The sequence below is a fragment of the Balaenoptera musculus genome, chromosome 20 (genome assembly GCF_009873245.2).
Source record: "Balaenoptera musculus isolate JJ_BM4_2016_0621 chromosome 20, mBalMus1.pri.v3, whole genome shotgun sequence".
Classification (NCBI taxonomy): domain Eukaryota; kingdom Metazoa; phylum Chordata; class Mammalia; order Artiodactyla; family Balaenopteridae; genus Balaenoptera; species Balaenoptera musculus.
In genome coordinates, this window is record NC_045804.1 from 22,582,716 (window position 1) to 22,599,533 (window position 16,818).

The 16,818-nt window shown below is 39.1% G+C and overlaps 1 protein-coding gene across 2 annotated transcripts in view; it reads right to left on the reverse strand.

Annotated features, from left to right (window-relative positions):
• The window catches only part of GPATCH8 (G-patch domain containing 8), a 112,659-nt gene extending 96,071 nt beyond the window's left edge, over positions 1–16,588 (reverse strand). Inside the window, exon 1 of one of the 2 annotated variants that reach the window (XM_036835995.1) lies at positions 16,321–16,588. In XM_036835995.1, the coding sequence (XP_036691890.1) occupies positions 16,321–16,365 (45 nt within the window). In that variant the 5' untranslated portion in view covers positions 16,366–16,588. The remainder of the gene's footprint in view (positions 1–16,320) is intronic. The other variant, XM_036835994.1, reaches the window with a different exon arrangement.
• Between the last annotated feature and the right edge of the window lie 230 nt (positions 16,589–16,818).

Here is a 16,818-nt window from a genome sequence, read left to right on the forward strand (position 1 = left end):
CCAACACGTAATATTCACTAATTTTTTGTCATCTACTAGGAAGTGTTCTGGCACAGGACACATAGATAAAGAGAGAGTGCCTGGACTTAAGGAATATGCCTTATGGAGAAGGAAATAGCTAAACAGTGAATTACAATATGGTTAAGTGCCATAACAGAGATGTAAATGAAGAGCTGGGGGAGCATAGACTAGGAGTATCAAGCAAGACTTCAAAGGGGAAGGGGGCTGGATCATAGCCAGGTGAAGGTGGAGTGTGGAGACTCCTCCACTGAAAAGTATAAGGCTGGCTTTGTAGAGCACAGGATTTATTCTCTGATCTATGATTTACGCTATATGCAGCTAGTAGAGGCCTTTAAGAAAGAGAATGGTATAGTAAGATTTGCTTTTTAAAACTGTTTATTAAGATTTTTTTTAAGGAGGTGGGGAGGAGGACCAAACATACAGAAAACAAAGGGGAAGCTGGAAAAGATCAAAGACAATGGAGATTTGGAGGGAACTGCCTTGAAGACTAGATAGCTCCTTCCTCAAAGAAGAGTTAAGAAGGACTGTATTTTTGTTGGGCATTGAGGTGGTCAAAGAAGATATATGAAACTCTTCCTTTTTCTTTAGCAAAGGAAGCAAGCAGTCCCTTGTTTCCCCTGAAACAGATCATTTAAAGCAAATCTTTCTTACCTATAGGAACAATGTTAAATTTTGGATCCATGCTCCTAATGAAGGCTTTTATATCGAGTAAGTCATAAATTTATCTAACAATGTCCCAAACACAAATGTACAAGTCAAAGGGTTTGCTTTAAAAGATTAAACAAATATACAATAAACATAAGCATAGGGCCCCACTGAGCTAGAGAATATATATAGGTACTTATGATAATTGAAATACTTATTAAGTATTAATTACTCAAAATTAATGACAATTATAACATTAACTAAATTTTTGCTCAATGTCAAGAAGAGTCTAAGGAGCCATGACAACTAAATGTAATGTGATATCCTGTATGGGATCCTGGAATAGAAAAAGGACATTAGGGGAATACTACGGATATCTGAATAAAGTTAATAATAATGTATCAAGGGACTTCCCTGGCAGTCCCGTGGTTAAGACTCTACGCTTCCAATGCAGGGGGTGCGGGTTCGTTCCCTGGTTGGGGAACTAAGATCCCACATGCCTCTCGATGCGGCCAAATGCTGCTGCTACTACTACTACTACTAATATATCAATATTGGCTCATTAGTACAAATATGCCATACTAATGTAAAATGTTAACAGCAGGGGAAAATGGGCACAAAGTATATGAGGTATATGTGTATATATATGAACTCTGTACTATCTTAGCAATCTTTCTGTAAATCTAAAACTGTACTAAAATAAAAGGTTTATTTAAAAAAAAAAAGTTTTTTTTTATTAATTAATTAATTTATTAGTTATATTTGGTTGTATTGGGTCTTCGTTGCTGCGTGCGGGCCTTCTCTAGTTGTGGTGAGCGGGGGCTACTCTTCGTTGCGGTGTGCAGGCTTCTCATTGCGGTGACTTCTCTTGTTGCGGAGCACGGGCTCTAGGCCGTGCGGGCTTCAGTAGTTGCAGCACGTGGGCTCAGTAGTTGTGGCTCGCAGGCTCTAGAGCGCAGGCTCAGCAGTTGTGGCGCACGGGCCTAGCTGCTCCATGGCATGTGGGATCTTCCCGGACCAGGGCTCGAACCCGTGTCCCCTGCATTGGCAGGCGGGTTCTTAACCACTGTGCCACCAGGGAAGCCCCCCAAAAAAAAAAGTTTTGGGAAGGGTCAATACCACTCCATACACACAGACATGTACAGCTTCTTTTAGCTTTATAAAATACCTTTAGAAACCTTATCCTAAGGTTATTAGGATAAGCTCATGAGATACTCAATACAGGATTTGGGAATCAGTTGAATTTAGGGGATTTATTTTAATCATCCCTATTTTACAAACAAGAGAACTGATACATAAACTGATACAGAGATTGTCACAAATTCACAAAGGCTTCTGATTCTTAGCCCCATATTCCTTCCACTGTATTCCCATACAAAGCCCAAAGATTAAAAAAAAATAACCTTGCCTCCATAATTCTGAAATAATATTCCCTATAGAAAGCAGAGTTAGTCAAAACCTAGTTATCAATATATAACAGAGATAACTAATAAGAACCTGCTGTATAGCACGGGAAACTCTACTCAATATTCTGTAAGGGCCTATATGGGAAAAGAATCTTTAAAAAAAAAAAAGAAAAGTGGATATATGTATATGTATAGCTGTACACCTGAAACTAACACAACATTGTAAATCAACTATACTCCAAATAAAAATTAAAAAAAAAAAAAACCTAGTTATCACAAAAGACACGGAAAGACTGAGGATGTGTTATACATTAGAGGAGACAAAGAATAGCTAAATGTAATCAATGTGGAATCCTGGATGGGATTCTGGAACAGAAAAAGGACATCAGTAGAAAAAGTAGTAAAATTCAAATAAGTTCTATGGTTTAGTTAATATTATTTTACCAATGTTAATTTCCTAGTTTTGATAATTATATTATGGTTATTGTACAAATACTGTAGCAGGAGAAGTTCGGTGCGTGATATACCAAAACCCTCTATACTATTTTTGGGACCATTCCATATGTCTAAAATAAGTTTAAAATAAATTAGTTTAAAATAAAAACAAAAAACAAAAATCTTTTAGTTATTATTATTGTTGAAAGCATATTATTATGAGAAAAAAATCAAAGTGCTGAAAAATGTGCTTGCATGCTACCGTTGGAAAGATAGAATGGAGAATGCCTGTATATATTAAGTAACTCTGAAAGAACCCACATATAATTGGAAATAGTGGTTGTCTTTGAGGTTAAGTGGTTTAACTTTTCACTCCGAATCCTTTTGTCCCTTCTGAATGTCGTACTAGAAAAGCAAAACGAAGAAGAAAGGAAGGGATATAAAAAGTGATTTCAAACTCCCAGGGCACAAACTATGATAGTAGTAGCAGTGATGATGACGATGATGATGATGATGATAATGATATTTTATTTCTTGCCTCTCTCTCCCACAAAAATTTTTTTCAAGTCATTCAGATGAACTTACTAAGATCCTTCTTTCCAAAAATAGTCAGTATGGCATCTGATTATCTGAAGACCTCAACAGGGATTTGAAGAGAAGTAATTTTTTTCTGCTTTACCGTGCTTTCAAAACCACATTTAGATCTCTCAAATCCCGTTAGAGCTAGAATGATCGTATCATACAAACCAGGGCACTCAGAGTAAAAGGGAGTGCTAATTGTAATTAATTACCCAGGACAAGAAGCATAAACCAAACATTGGGTCACCCTAGTGAAAATTCACAGATCCTATGTTAGAGCATTCTTAAAATTTGGTTTCAATGATGACTGCTTTGAACACTTATTCCATTGTCTAAATCAACTCTTCCTTTCTAAATATTACCTGCTTTCAGAATTGAAGTATAGCTTTTCATTTATGCTGATCAGAAATGTAAGTTCAAAAAGATCAGACACGCACACACCAAAAAATGTGTCAAAGATTTTTAAATGCACACACTTGTATACATACACCTAGCTGACTTTCTTTCAACTGCTTCTTCTCTCAAAAAAGTATCAACTTGTGGTAGGTCTAACTACAAATGAATAGAACCTGACTGACCTGCATGTCATTAAAGTACACGGTAGCTCTAGTTCCTTACAGGTCAAGGATTCTGCTTCCAAGCACAGGACAAATGTGGAAACTTCTCATTACAAATTTAGCTGTAGTGATCATTTAAATATAAATAGAGACAGGGGTTGCCCTAAATTTATCCATATAAATAATCTTGTTTTTTGCTAACCAGTGCTAATTTTGGAATCCACATAATCCCACAGCTGTACCTTTTCCAGTGATTAACTGTATGGTAATTAATAGGGAAAATTAGAGCTAAAGAAAAGTGTGGGACAATTCTTTAAGGATCACAACAAACAGCCCATAATTTCAAATAGCAAAACACAATATTTAAGACCCTAAAGAGGTGAGTCTCTTCCATCTTCCTATGACTATTAAAATTTAATACCATTTCTTAAAAAAAAAATAATGAAAAATATTACTCACAAAGTCGGCAGATCCAAAGTTCTGATCTGAATAGTCAAATCAATCATTAACACAAGGATTATACAGACTGAGATTTTAAATCCTGTCTGGCTTTTCCCATCTAGACTAGGTATGAGCCAAGTTTAAAAATTTTATCTTTGGCAGTTTATTGTACCACTCATGCTAACCCTATCTTAGCACCTGGCTCTGGCTATTTAGCTGCATACTGTAGATGTTCCTGTCTCTCTCTGCTCCAAATCTCGCCAACCAAAATTTATCTTTTGTACTGTATTTACCATTATCCCCTTAGAGATTGTCTAATGTCTCCAAGTGTATATATTAATCATAGCCCTACATCACAACTCAAATAACATACTTGTTTACAATCTGGACTTTCTAAATTCAAAACATATAATGATGCTGAGTCCACCTGCCATGGCCCCAAAATAGTTTTGTTTAGCAGACAGAGCCGTACAGAACAGCTTCATATTTCATCTATGAACAAAAACAGTCCTCCTCTGTCAACAAATAAATATGAGAATTCATCTCTGTCTCCCTCTACCCTACTCATTCCAAATAAACTAATTCTAGTATTATCTTAATTCAGAAAGAAAATGTCTCAGGATGAAAAACCTATCCAAAAAGAAATGGACATTCTGGGACTTCTCAGGCAGTCCAGTGGTTAGGACTCCACGCTTTCACTGCTGAGGGCCCGGGTTCTATCACTGGTTGGGGAGCTAAGATCCCACAAGCCGCTTGGCCAGAAAAAAAAAGAAAAAGAAAAGAAAAGGACATTCTGGGGGATTCTTGATGTTATTTTATTAGTACATTTAAAATTTATTTCAATTTAGAAAATAGACAGAAACACCATTATGGTCAAGTCCTCAAAAACCCCAGTTCTTCAATACTGTTTTCTTAATGATATAGTCTGATTTCCAATGACTTCCAGTATATTATTGTAAAGCCAAAGATCTCTGAAGTCAGAGACACCAGAAATCAAATCATTACTATCTGCTAGCTGTATAACCTGGGGCAGATTACCAAACCACTCTCTGGGCTTAGGCCTGTTTCCCCAGCTGTAAATTCCAGATGATTACACTACAGTATTACTGCATAGGTTTTGAGATTTAAAGAGTTACAAAATAATGAATTATTATTTTAAGGCACTGTTGAGGCCAGTCAGTAACCCAGAAGAATAAATTCACTTATTAAACTTAACTCTATGTAATCTGGTAAGAAAGATAATTTGCTAAGCCATCTCAGTAAATATCTAAGAACTTGAAAACACATTACACTGAGTCAAGGGTATAAGCATATCACACACTCGTCTAAAAATACACGTACATCTGTTTGACATATCAAATTTTCTGGATAATTTGACTAGAACAAGAAAGGACTGGTTTCCAAAAACTCATAACACTGAAAAATTAGGAACTTTTTAAAACCCCATAGGAGGGCTTCCCTGGTGGCGCAGTGGTTGAGAGTCGGCCTGCCAATGCAGGGGACACGGGTTCGAGCCCTGGTCTGGGAGGATCCCATATGCCGCGGAGCAGCTGGGCCCGGGAGCCACAATTACTGAGCCTGCGCGTCTGGAGCCTGTGCTCCGCAACAAGAGAGGCCGCGATAGTGAGAGGCCCGCGCACCACGATGAAGAGTGGCCCCCGCTCGCTGCAACTAGAGAAAGCCCTCGCGCAGAAACGAAGACCCAACACAGCCATAAATTAAAAAAAAAAAAAAAAAAAAAAACCATTAGGAGAAGTCGACCTTTTTCAGAAATTCAGGCAAAGTCAGTAAACAATTTTTGAGGCATTCAAAAAGATACGGAAACAAGAGTTAAGTCCTCTGAAGGGCTTCCCTGGTGGCGCAGTGGTTAAGAATCCACCTGCCGGTTCGAGCCCTGGTCTGGGAAGATCCCACATGCCGTGGAACAAGTAGGCCCATGTGCCACAATTACTGAGCCTGTGCTCCGCAACGAGAGAGGCCGCGATAATGAGAGGCCCACACACCACGACGAAGAGTGGCCCCCACTTGCCGCAACTGGAGAGAGCCCTCGCACAGAAATGAAGACCCAACACAGCCATAAATAAATAAAATAAATAAATAAAGATACATGAAATTGCTAAAATTAAAAAAAAAAAAAGAATCCACCTGCCAATGCAGGGGACACGGGTTCGAGCCCTGGTCCGGGAAAATCCCACGTGGCTTGGAGCAACTAAGCTCATGCGCCACAACTACTGAGCCTGCGTGGCACAACTACTGAAGCCTGCGTGCAGCAACGAAGACCCAACGCAGCCAAAGATAGACAGATTAAATAGACAGAAAAAATAAATTAATTAATTTTTTTAAAAAAGTCCTCTGAGACCCATAGCAATGCTTATTATTTTTCACCACTGGTTGGTATGATAAATGTCTATCTATTTAGACGTTTGACAAAAATTCTGCACTAGTCCAAGGAAAAACAATGTGTATGTACAATGTGTCACACAAAAGGAAACTCACAACTAAAAGATTGCTGAAATTATATACAATATAAAATAAAGTGAGATTATAACTCTCCGTAAGACAACCTCCACACTTGAAATATCCTTCAACTGGCTTTAGGATGTCACAGAACTAATAGTTCAACCTATATAATCCACAGCACAGCAGGAAGTTGAGCCACCAAATCTGGACATTCTTCTTAGAGTCTACGAAGTCTTTCCTTCCTACATACACGTCTCTACTTAACCATTAATTCAAATACCTGAGCAACCTGTAGGTGCCAGACCCTGACTCAATACTAGAAAAATGAATAAAACAAGAAAGACTGCATTCAAGGAGTTCCACGTCCAGGGAGATGAGATAAATTATAAGTATTATAATAAGTATTACAAAGTATACCGTAGGAGAAATAAAACAACACAGTGCTTAAAGGCTGAGACTGGTCCAAACTACTTGAAACCTACTTCTTCGACTCACTAGCTGTGTGAAGTGGGTAAGTTTTACTTTTGTAAAATGGGGATAAAAATAAAACCCACCTTACCGGGGATTACATGAGATAATAATGCATACCATAGTACCTAACACAGAGCACTCTGTACTGTTAGCTACTACTATTACTAATAAAAGTGTTGTTACTGAAATATGACCAAAGTGCTGTGGGAGCACAGAAAATGAAGCAGCTAACTCTGCCTAGGGAAGACGTCAGAGACAACAGCAAATTGAGTCTTGAAGAATGAGTAGTAAGGGGACTTCCCTGGTGGCGCGGTGGATAAGACTCCCTGCTCCCAATGCAGGGGGCCTGGGTTCAATCCCTGGTCAGGGAACTAGATCCCACACGCATGCCCCAACTAAGGAGCCTGCCTGCCGAAACTAAGACCTGGTGCAACCAAATAAATAAATAGATATTTTTTAAAAAAGAATGAGTAGTAGGAATTCCAGACAGGTAAGAGCATATGAGAAACAAAAAACAATGAAAGGGTCTAGCATGTCCAGATAATAACATAAAGTACAAGATAGCAGGACAGGACAATGAGGGGGAAGAAAAGAAATACACCTGTTACAATGGCACCAGATGCTTAAGAAGAGTGTTAGAAACCAAGTTAGTGCGTTTGTATCTTATACTTGAAACAATCAGGAAAGACAGGAAAAGTCATATTTTAGGAGAAAACAGTGTTCAAAACTGAGTTTACTGTGTGGCCTCAATTTCTGTTTTCTCTTCTGTAAAATGAAGGATACCACCACCTGGTTTGGATGGTTACTTAGATTAGATAAATATCTCCAAAATGCCTTGGCACAAGGCCTGGCATGTAATACTACTCAAAAAATAGTAGCTGATAGTATCATCATTAGATTCCACAGCAGTCAACTTTTGATGCTATAATGGTCATGGATAAGTTTTTGGTACCCTAATTTGACAGTACCCAGTAGAAGTACCACTCTTCTCTGCCATCTACTCTTTTACTGAAACAAATTAACAAAATGGACTAATTTTTTAAAAATCTTCTTTTCTTATCCTTTTATGATGCTATGCTAACAAACAGGCACTCAATAAATGTTTGGGAAATGGAATGGAATTTCTGGTAGGCCTATAAACAGCAAAAAGGCAAGCAAGAAGTCATGAAGAACCAATTAAGCTTATAACGCTGAGATGGTTCTGGGAAAAAAAATATTTAATAATAAGCATACCATCTATTTCCTACCAGTTAGTTAACTGGTAGAAAATGCTGCTATGTATTAAAGAGAAACAATGCTTTGCATAATGTAGACAATACCAACACTCATCTCCTCAGAAAGAGGCCAAACTATGTACCACAGCAGAAAGAATGCTACAAAAGAAATCAGAAGATTAAAGTTCAAAACTCAGCTCTGTACTAGGCAAATACTTAATTTATCCTCAGTTTCTTCATCTATGAAAGACTTACTACCTATACTACTTATCTTGCTGAGTTACTGGGAGAATTAGACAAGAATGTATACAAGGGCACTTATTAAACCATGACAGTATGCAACTACACAATATTACCATTCTAATATCTAGGTTAGATGATTTTACAACACCCTGGTGCCTCAGTTCCCTAACTTCCTTTCCTATAATGACCTTGACCTCCATTCTACCTTAGCCATTTCACTCTCATGGTCATTACTAATAACTTCAACCCTTCCATAATCTCTACTTCAAATACTGTGCTCTCCAACCACAACCTCCTGTCCTTCCAGCTCATTACCTCTAGTACCTCCACTCCAACAATTCTTAAACCCCATCAGAACCTACAATCCATTGATCCAACTTTTTTCTCTACCCTCCACCCCAAAAGTCCTCACTTATCTCTCTGCCATGCTTAAAATCACATAGCCCATTATCATAATCACTCCCTTGTATACGCCCTCTACTCCCTTGCCCCCACTCACATTAATTTTGGTTAATGGAGACTGGTTATCACAGCTTTAACTGTATGTATAGCACATCTAACACAACTGTATCTAAATCAATCTTCCTATGTCTATTCCCCTGCTTAAACAACACCTTAAATAGCCAGTACATGCCTGCCTACAGCATTAAAATAAAACTTACTTTTGTATCCCTAGCTTTCACTTTTCCCCTATTCCCAATGTTTTATTCATTGTCCTAAAAAAACCAATTCTAAAAAAAAAAAAAAAAAAAAAAACCCAATTCTGCTAGTTCCACTTCTATACTTTTACCCTATTTTCTCCAACTGAATGCCTCCCATTCTTTTCCTTTGCAAGGATGCAAACCCATCTTTCAAGACCCAGTTTAAATGCTAATTTCTTCATAAAAGCACACCTAATTATTCCACTTTAAGGGCTCTCTCTTTTCCTTAGGGTTTTGCATTTACTGACTATAATACTATTCATCTGATAATCATGCTAGTCTTGTGTGTAATAAACTTAATATTATTACTTTTGTTATCTCTCCAGCTAAAACAATAGCTCCTTGAAAAACACCACTTCTTAACCAACTCCGCCACATAATCATACATGCTATTCTTAGTACAACCCCTATTCAAATATTGTTTTAACAATTTTAATCAGCTTATATTCTAAAAAATATTCTTGAAGTAAATAAACTCCTTTGCATCTCTTGTGCAGATGATACCCTAAAGTAGTATTAAACCAATTAAATTTTCAACCACTTTTGCCCCTTCTTTTAAAATACTCCATAATTTTACTCATAGCAACAAGAGAAGTTATTGACACTACAGCATATAAACCACAAGCGTCAGCTTTAGTTTCTTCTATAGTCAAGACCTAAAGTATCAAATTAATTTCTTGATTTTTTATCAGTACTGCCTATAAAAAGGGTGAAAAATTAAGCTGTTCTTCTCTCATCAACTCTGGAAAAATACTATTACATGAACCATGAGATACGAACACTGACTCTTCCAACAAGCATTATTTAAAATGTCAGATACAAAACATGATCGGACTTCCCTGGCAGCGCAGTGGTTAAGAATCCACCTGCCAATGCAGGGGACACGGGTTCAAGCCCTAGTCTGGGAAGATCCCACATGCCACGGAGCAACTAAGCCCGTGCACCACAACTGCTGAGCCTGCGCTCTAGAGCCCGCGAGCCACAACTACTGAGCCCAAGCGCCACAACTACTGAAGCCCACGCGCCTAGAGCCCGTGCTCCACAACAAGAGAAGCCACCACAATGAGAAGCCCGCGCACCGCAACGAAGAGTAGCCCCAGCTTGCCGCAACTAGAGAAAGCCCCCGTGCAGCAACAAAAACCCAACACAGCCAAAAATATATAAATAAATTTATTTATTTATTAAAAAAAAAAACACCATGATCAATGACTTTTCTCTATTACGACTTTAAACCTGGAGAGCTATTTTGTATTTCAGTTCTATAAAACACAGCGATAAATTGAAATTCCCTCTCGAAATCAATGTAGTTGCCAAAGAGTGGCAAGGATGACAAAAAATAATTGGAACCTCATGAGATGAGAGTAAATGTAATATTACAAAGATAACTTTCTGGTTGCTTGACTGACACAAAACACAAGATTTATCTTACCCTAACATTGTCAGTAAAAAGAATAATTAAGGCAAGAAACAGGAAACTCGTGGTTTTGGGTCCTAACTTTAATTTCTTACTCTCTATAGCACTTACTAAAACATTATGTGCTATTAACCTATGTACAATGCCAAACCAACTTTAGCTATACTTTTTTCCCCATACATTCCTAAATTAGTATAAAATACTAAGTGTATGTTAAATCCCAAAGATATCATTTTGTGTAAGAATGACAACACAGTATATTCAGCCTGGGCATATTTAATTTTTTGCACTGATTAATACAATATGCATTAAGCACATTTGGTTAGACTTCCAAGTTAAATGGACAATTCATTTTTTATAACTGGAAAATCATTACAACATCTTCTGGTATTCACTGCAATATCAAATCAATGCCTTCTTTCAGTATTTGTGGTGGTCATTTGTAATTCCTTTGGTAATTGCCATGAGTCAGCTTTCACTTAATACTAAATGGCAATGCTAATATGTAAAGAGAATGCCAGACATACAAGCAAAAGTACCAAGTTGTTTCAGGAAGGAATTTGAATAGAATTCAAGAACTGGATGTCTACCTCAAGCTGGAATCCATTTTCATTAATAAAATATTAGAAACTTATTAAATCACAAGAACAAAAATGAAACCTCTACATGGGTTTCAAACCCATAATTCAAGATTTCATGAACTTCTGCTACAACTTTTCCAAAAATGGTAATCTTGACCACATCAAGAAAACAGACTGTCCTTTATTCATTTTATCATGTACCCAAATAGACTGAATTTATATGGAAATTATCTCAGCAATGAAGCAGCACAATCAGGATAGCTAATTATATACGTTTTACAAAAAATTTTAAGTCACAAACTTTAGTTCTGGTTATATAACTTAAAGACCTGAGAAAATGTGATAAAAGAATCCTTCGCAGTACTTTAATGAGAATTCTGTGACGCATACAGACTAAAAGGAAGGAATACAACAGGGACACCTATTTTTCTATAATTTTGACGGCACTCAGCCTAATGATGTATTTGTCTAGATCTGTTTCTTCTTGGTCTTCCATGCCTACTTTGAAAACAAATAAATAAGGGTACCATCACATGGAGCCCTATGATCACACTTCTCGCCAACCCCATCCTCCCTTCAATGCAAATTATAAGTGTCTCTATGATGTTATTCCTTAATATGTCCCACGTTTTTAAGTGCCTTTTGCCTTAAATATATACCCTCTACCCTTCAAATCACCACCAGGGAGCTTTCCTTTATTCTGACCTTTCTTTGGTCACTCTTGATCCCTTGAGAATATACTAACCAATAACTTTGCATTTGCTAATAATAATCATGCCAATTCATCATCAGTATTTTGAAATTTGCACAGCCTTGGTTCCAATCCTTTCCACCTATCATAATGTATATGGGAAACGAAATAGTAATGATTTTGCATAAGTTTCAGTCTCCCAAGCAAAGCTGACAATGATTTTCATAGCTAGTGGCATCTTTCAGATGATAGGAAACACAGGAAACAGAGATTAGAACACTTGCCCATGTGTGATCTCTGGCATGCCTGCATTAGAATGCCAACTCTATTACACAGACCCACACAGAAAATATATTAACATATTTCTATGACCTAAATATTTTAAAACTGTAAACCTCCTGACTTAATGGTCTCAATTAAGAATTATCTGGGGGCTTCCCTGGTGGCGCAGGCTTCCCTGGTGGCGCAGTGGTTGAGAATCTGCCTGCCAATGCAGGGGACACGGGTTCGAGCCCCGGTCTAGGAAGATCCCACATGCTGCGGAGCAACTGGGCCCGTGAGCCACAACTACTGAGCCAGCGCGCCTGGAGCCTGTGCTCCGCAATAAGAGAGGCCACGATAGTGAGAGGCCCCGGCACCGCGATGAAGAGTGGCCCCTGCTCGCCGCAACTAGAGAAAGCCCTCGCACAGAAACTAAGACCCAACACAGCCAAAAATAAATATGAAGGTCACATCCTGGTATCATATATGAAACACAAAAAGGAATCCTACAAACATACTACATAAAAGTAACACATGACTTGCTTATTGCTGTGTACCACTATGATTACTATATAGGTTATAGGAAGTTCTTGGGTAATTTTTACATTTTTATTATCACCTTTAAGATAGTTGTTTCTCTATCACTCACTGATCTATTATTGTAGCTCCTTTTCATTAGAAATCTAATGCAGAATACATTCAGAACAAGAAGAAATGAGAGGCTACTCTAAATCACCAGTCCTCTGCAGGTACACAAGCTGAAGAACATTTCCTCACTGACATTCAGCTGCATCATCATTAATAGCTGCGCAACCACTAAATGCTAAGCAGTGTGTACACCTCATAGCTGTACATCACTGTACAAATAATACTTTCTTTAGTGTACTTGTAGTTCAAAGTGTTGAACACATCTATATTGTAAATTATACTATGTTATTTTCCATTAGTTTGTGTAACATTTCAATCTGTGAACAAGTATGCCTTAATCTGGTAAACGTAGGCAGAAGTCATGTCTCATTCAGAAATTGAGGTCAGATTCTTAAAGTAGCTAAAACTCTTAAAACATTAAAAAAATAAATACATCAGCCTAAATCACAAAGACTTCCAAAGATAAAATACCACTTAAAAGGGGTACACAAAAGAATGTCTGAACTAAAACAAGTTAACAATATATCCTGTACAACAAGGTGTAACTTATCACTGTCAGGAGCCTCCCTAGAAGCCTTGGGAGACCAAGGAGAAACAGATCTGCACAAAACGCAACAGAGTAAAAACTGTAATTGTATCACCTCTCTAAAAGCTCATTTATTCTTTGTGACCTATAAGTTTATCCTACACATTTGATGACTCAATTACAGTTATATAAAATACATAATTGCCAGTAGAGATAATGGTCATGAGCACAGGTTCAAAAGTCAAAAAGCCAGAGTCTGAATCCAGGTTCTGCCATTTACCAGCTGCGTATACTTGGCCAAGTTATTTAATTATCTGTGCCTGAGCTGCCTCATTTGAAAATGAGAGTAACAGTAACTACCTCCTAGAGTTATTGTGAAGATTATGAGATAACACACGTAAAGCTCATAGAACAGTACCTGTTTATTAAAATGAAGTTATCAAATGTTCTCAAACATATGTCCCTGATAATAATTACTCTTTATATTCATAAGTGCTTCAAGTGGCATACCAGTTAAGCTCCTCACTATATTATACAAGACACCTTTGAAACTTTAAGTGTTCACAAAATCTAATAGTGAAGCCACCTTTGACTCCATACTGAATTCAAGAGACAGTATTCAAACTCCCCAAAATTTGCACTTGATGGTAAATTGGCAAAGAGTGAAATTCTAAATTATCTTGCCAAATTAAAGGCAAAGAAAATGATAATCATCTAGAACTTACCAGAGAAGGTGCATAGAAAAATTTCCAGTGCTAGAAAAAGATATGTTTAAAGCAACAGGATCTATACACTGTGTCTGGAAACCTACTTTGGATCTGTTTTCAAGTGTACTTACTAGCTTCACCTCATTTATCACTTAAAACCTTAAAAGAAGGCCACAGTTAATTTTGAATAACCTGACCTTGAACAATGTTTCAGATATACTACATGCAGGAGCATCCTATTATGTCTTCTCTCCAATAACTAAATCAAATGACATCATTAATGAAAATCAATCTGTATTTCCCCTTTATTAAAACATTCAGAAAACAGTACTTTTAAGTATTTTTAAATGAATGATTTTTTTTAATGTTAGCACAATAATTTACAGAAGTTTTATTATCCTGTAATTGTCTAAAAGTTTTTCATTACCAATGCCCTATTTATCCATAATGCTGGGACATCTGTATTTTAAATACCAGTATTTACCTGGCTGACCCAATACAGCAGGAATTGGGTATTCCAATATAAAAGCAGTACATAAAATATATGTAGTATCTTCAAAGGACTACCAAGCAACCAAAAGCAGATCTTATACAAACGCAACTACAGCATCAGAAGAGAAAGTCATCATCTTACTTGAAAAAGTAGAGGCTTTCTCAGTTTTTTCAGGTGACGGCATTCATACTCTGCTCTCCAGTTTTCAAAATCTTTCAAGGCCCTGCAAATCCTGTTTGTTTGACTGCTGAAATCCTGTGGTTGACAAACATTTCCCCTCAAAACTTAATTGTCCATATTATTTATTTTCAATTTTATTAAGTGATCCCCAAATTCTCTCCTCTGAAAAGCACTTGAGGATTTTAGTTACCAACATGTCTCCTTAAAAAACTACCAATAAATCCCACACATCTTGCAGCCTACTCATGTTTTATGCTGCTCCCTAAAACAAACAAACAAAAAACCACCTTTCCCAGGGTTCAAATGGCTAATATGAACTGACTGCTTCCAACTTCCCAGGACCTGCATTATAGCCTTAAACACCTTGAGATCCTGTATTGTGCTGCAGCTATCAGCAGGCGCATGATCACAAGGGTTTTCAACAGCCCCAGATCCTTCACTGCTGCAAAACTTCTCATAAGCATTCTAGGCACTAGATTGTTAAGTGCTGGCTTAACTGTTTTACCTGTTCATTTACCAACCCAAACATCTCGGGGAATTCAAAGCCTTCAAACTGCCTTCCGAAACCTATCCCGTGTATTCCCGTGTTACTTTGAGAAAGATCTGCAGCGGGATATTAATTTGAGTTCGGCATCCCCTGACCCAAACTGCTGTTGCCAGGATATGCGGTAGTAATGCAGTGGTTTCTTTGAGATTGAGGATGTATTTTACCCTAGAAATAGCCCATCTCTACTAAATCCCTTTTAGTACCCGAGATTGCTGCGGTAACAATGCTTAACTGGAAGGTATTCGAAACAGCCGAAAGACGTGTTGTTCTAATTTGGCCTTAATTTTTTCCTCAATAATGCTTGCCATGGCAAGGACATTTTTCCATACAACGTTTGCAACTGAAGAAAGAAAAATCAAGCTTTTGGTACTAGTCATCACCTGCTTGTAAAGTCCATTATCAGGACGTTTCTTACACATCTCTCGAGGTAGGATTTGGGGCTAAGCTTACATCAACCATCATCCTGTAACTTACTGTTTTCCAAGCCCATTTAATGGTCTAATGACAACAGCAACATTTACGCCCGGAGAAATCTCAATGTTTGACTAACCAAGAAGGCGTCTGATAACTAAAGCCCTCTTTCTCCGGGTGAGGACATGGAAAAATAGACAATGAAAGGGATTTATCTGTCACAATGAGGAAAGAGGGGGAAGGACTCCAAGAAGAGCCGTGCGAGCAAAATCCAGGGGTTCGGGAGCCCCGATCTCAGCAACACTCGCCCCAAGCCCTCCCACCCCAACCCAACCGCCGTGTCCCCTGGGAGACAGCCCAGCGCCCGCAACACGCTGGGCACACCCGAGGGCAGCACAACCCTCCTCCCACCCCCAGCAGCCAGGCTGGGGCTCCCAAACCCGCAGCCCGAACAGGCCGAGGCCGCAAACCCGGCGGCCTGAGGTAAAGAGGTAAGAGGATACGGGGTGAGAGGAGATGCGGCCTCGCCTCAAACCGGGAGGCCCCTTGAGGAATCGGAGGAGGGAGAAAAGGGAGCCAGTTCGGAAGCCGGAGCAGAGCCCGGAGAGAAAGCGAGCTGGGAGCGGGGGATTAGGAGGTTCCGGCTCGGCCAGCGCCTTCCCCGGACCTCGGCGACGCCCGTGTTTACCTGAAAGTCTCGGTCCTCGTTGAAGCGGGAGAAGCGGTCCGCCATTTTGCCGCCTTCACTCCTCTCAGGACGACGCTCTCCGGTTCGCTCCTTCCCTCCCGCGACACCCGCCCCCTCGCTCCCCTCCAGTGTTCCCCGCCTCCTCCCACGCCCACCCGCGTACAGGCTAGGGAGGGAGGAAGCGAGATATGCGCGTCCCGACCGGAGCCCCGCCGGCGCAGGCGCCTTTCTACCCTGGAGGCGGAACCTTCCCTCACGTCCCCGCTTCGCGCGCGACCCAGAGAGACCCCGGCGGCCGCGCGTGCGCACTCGCGCCAGAGGGCTGCAAATGCTTCCGGAGAGAAAGGTCACGAGAGGGCGCTGCGCTCCTAGAGCCGGATGTTTTCCACCTGCTCCCTTCTCCCAGTAGGGTATCTCTTTTTGCCGTCTTGCTTGCCTGAAAACGCAGAAGCCCATCTGCTTTCTTTACCAAATAGCAGCATAATGTAGTGGCTGAAA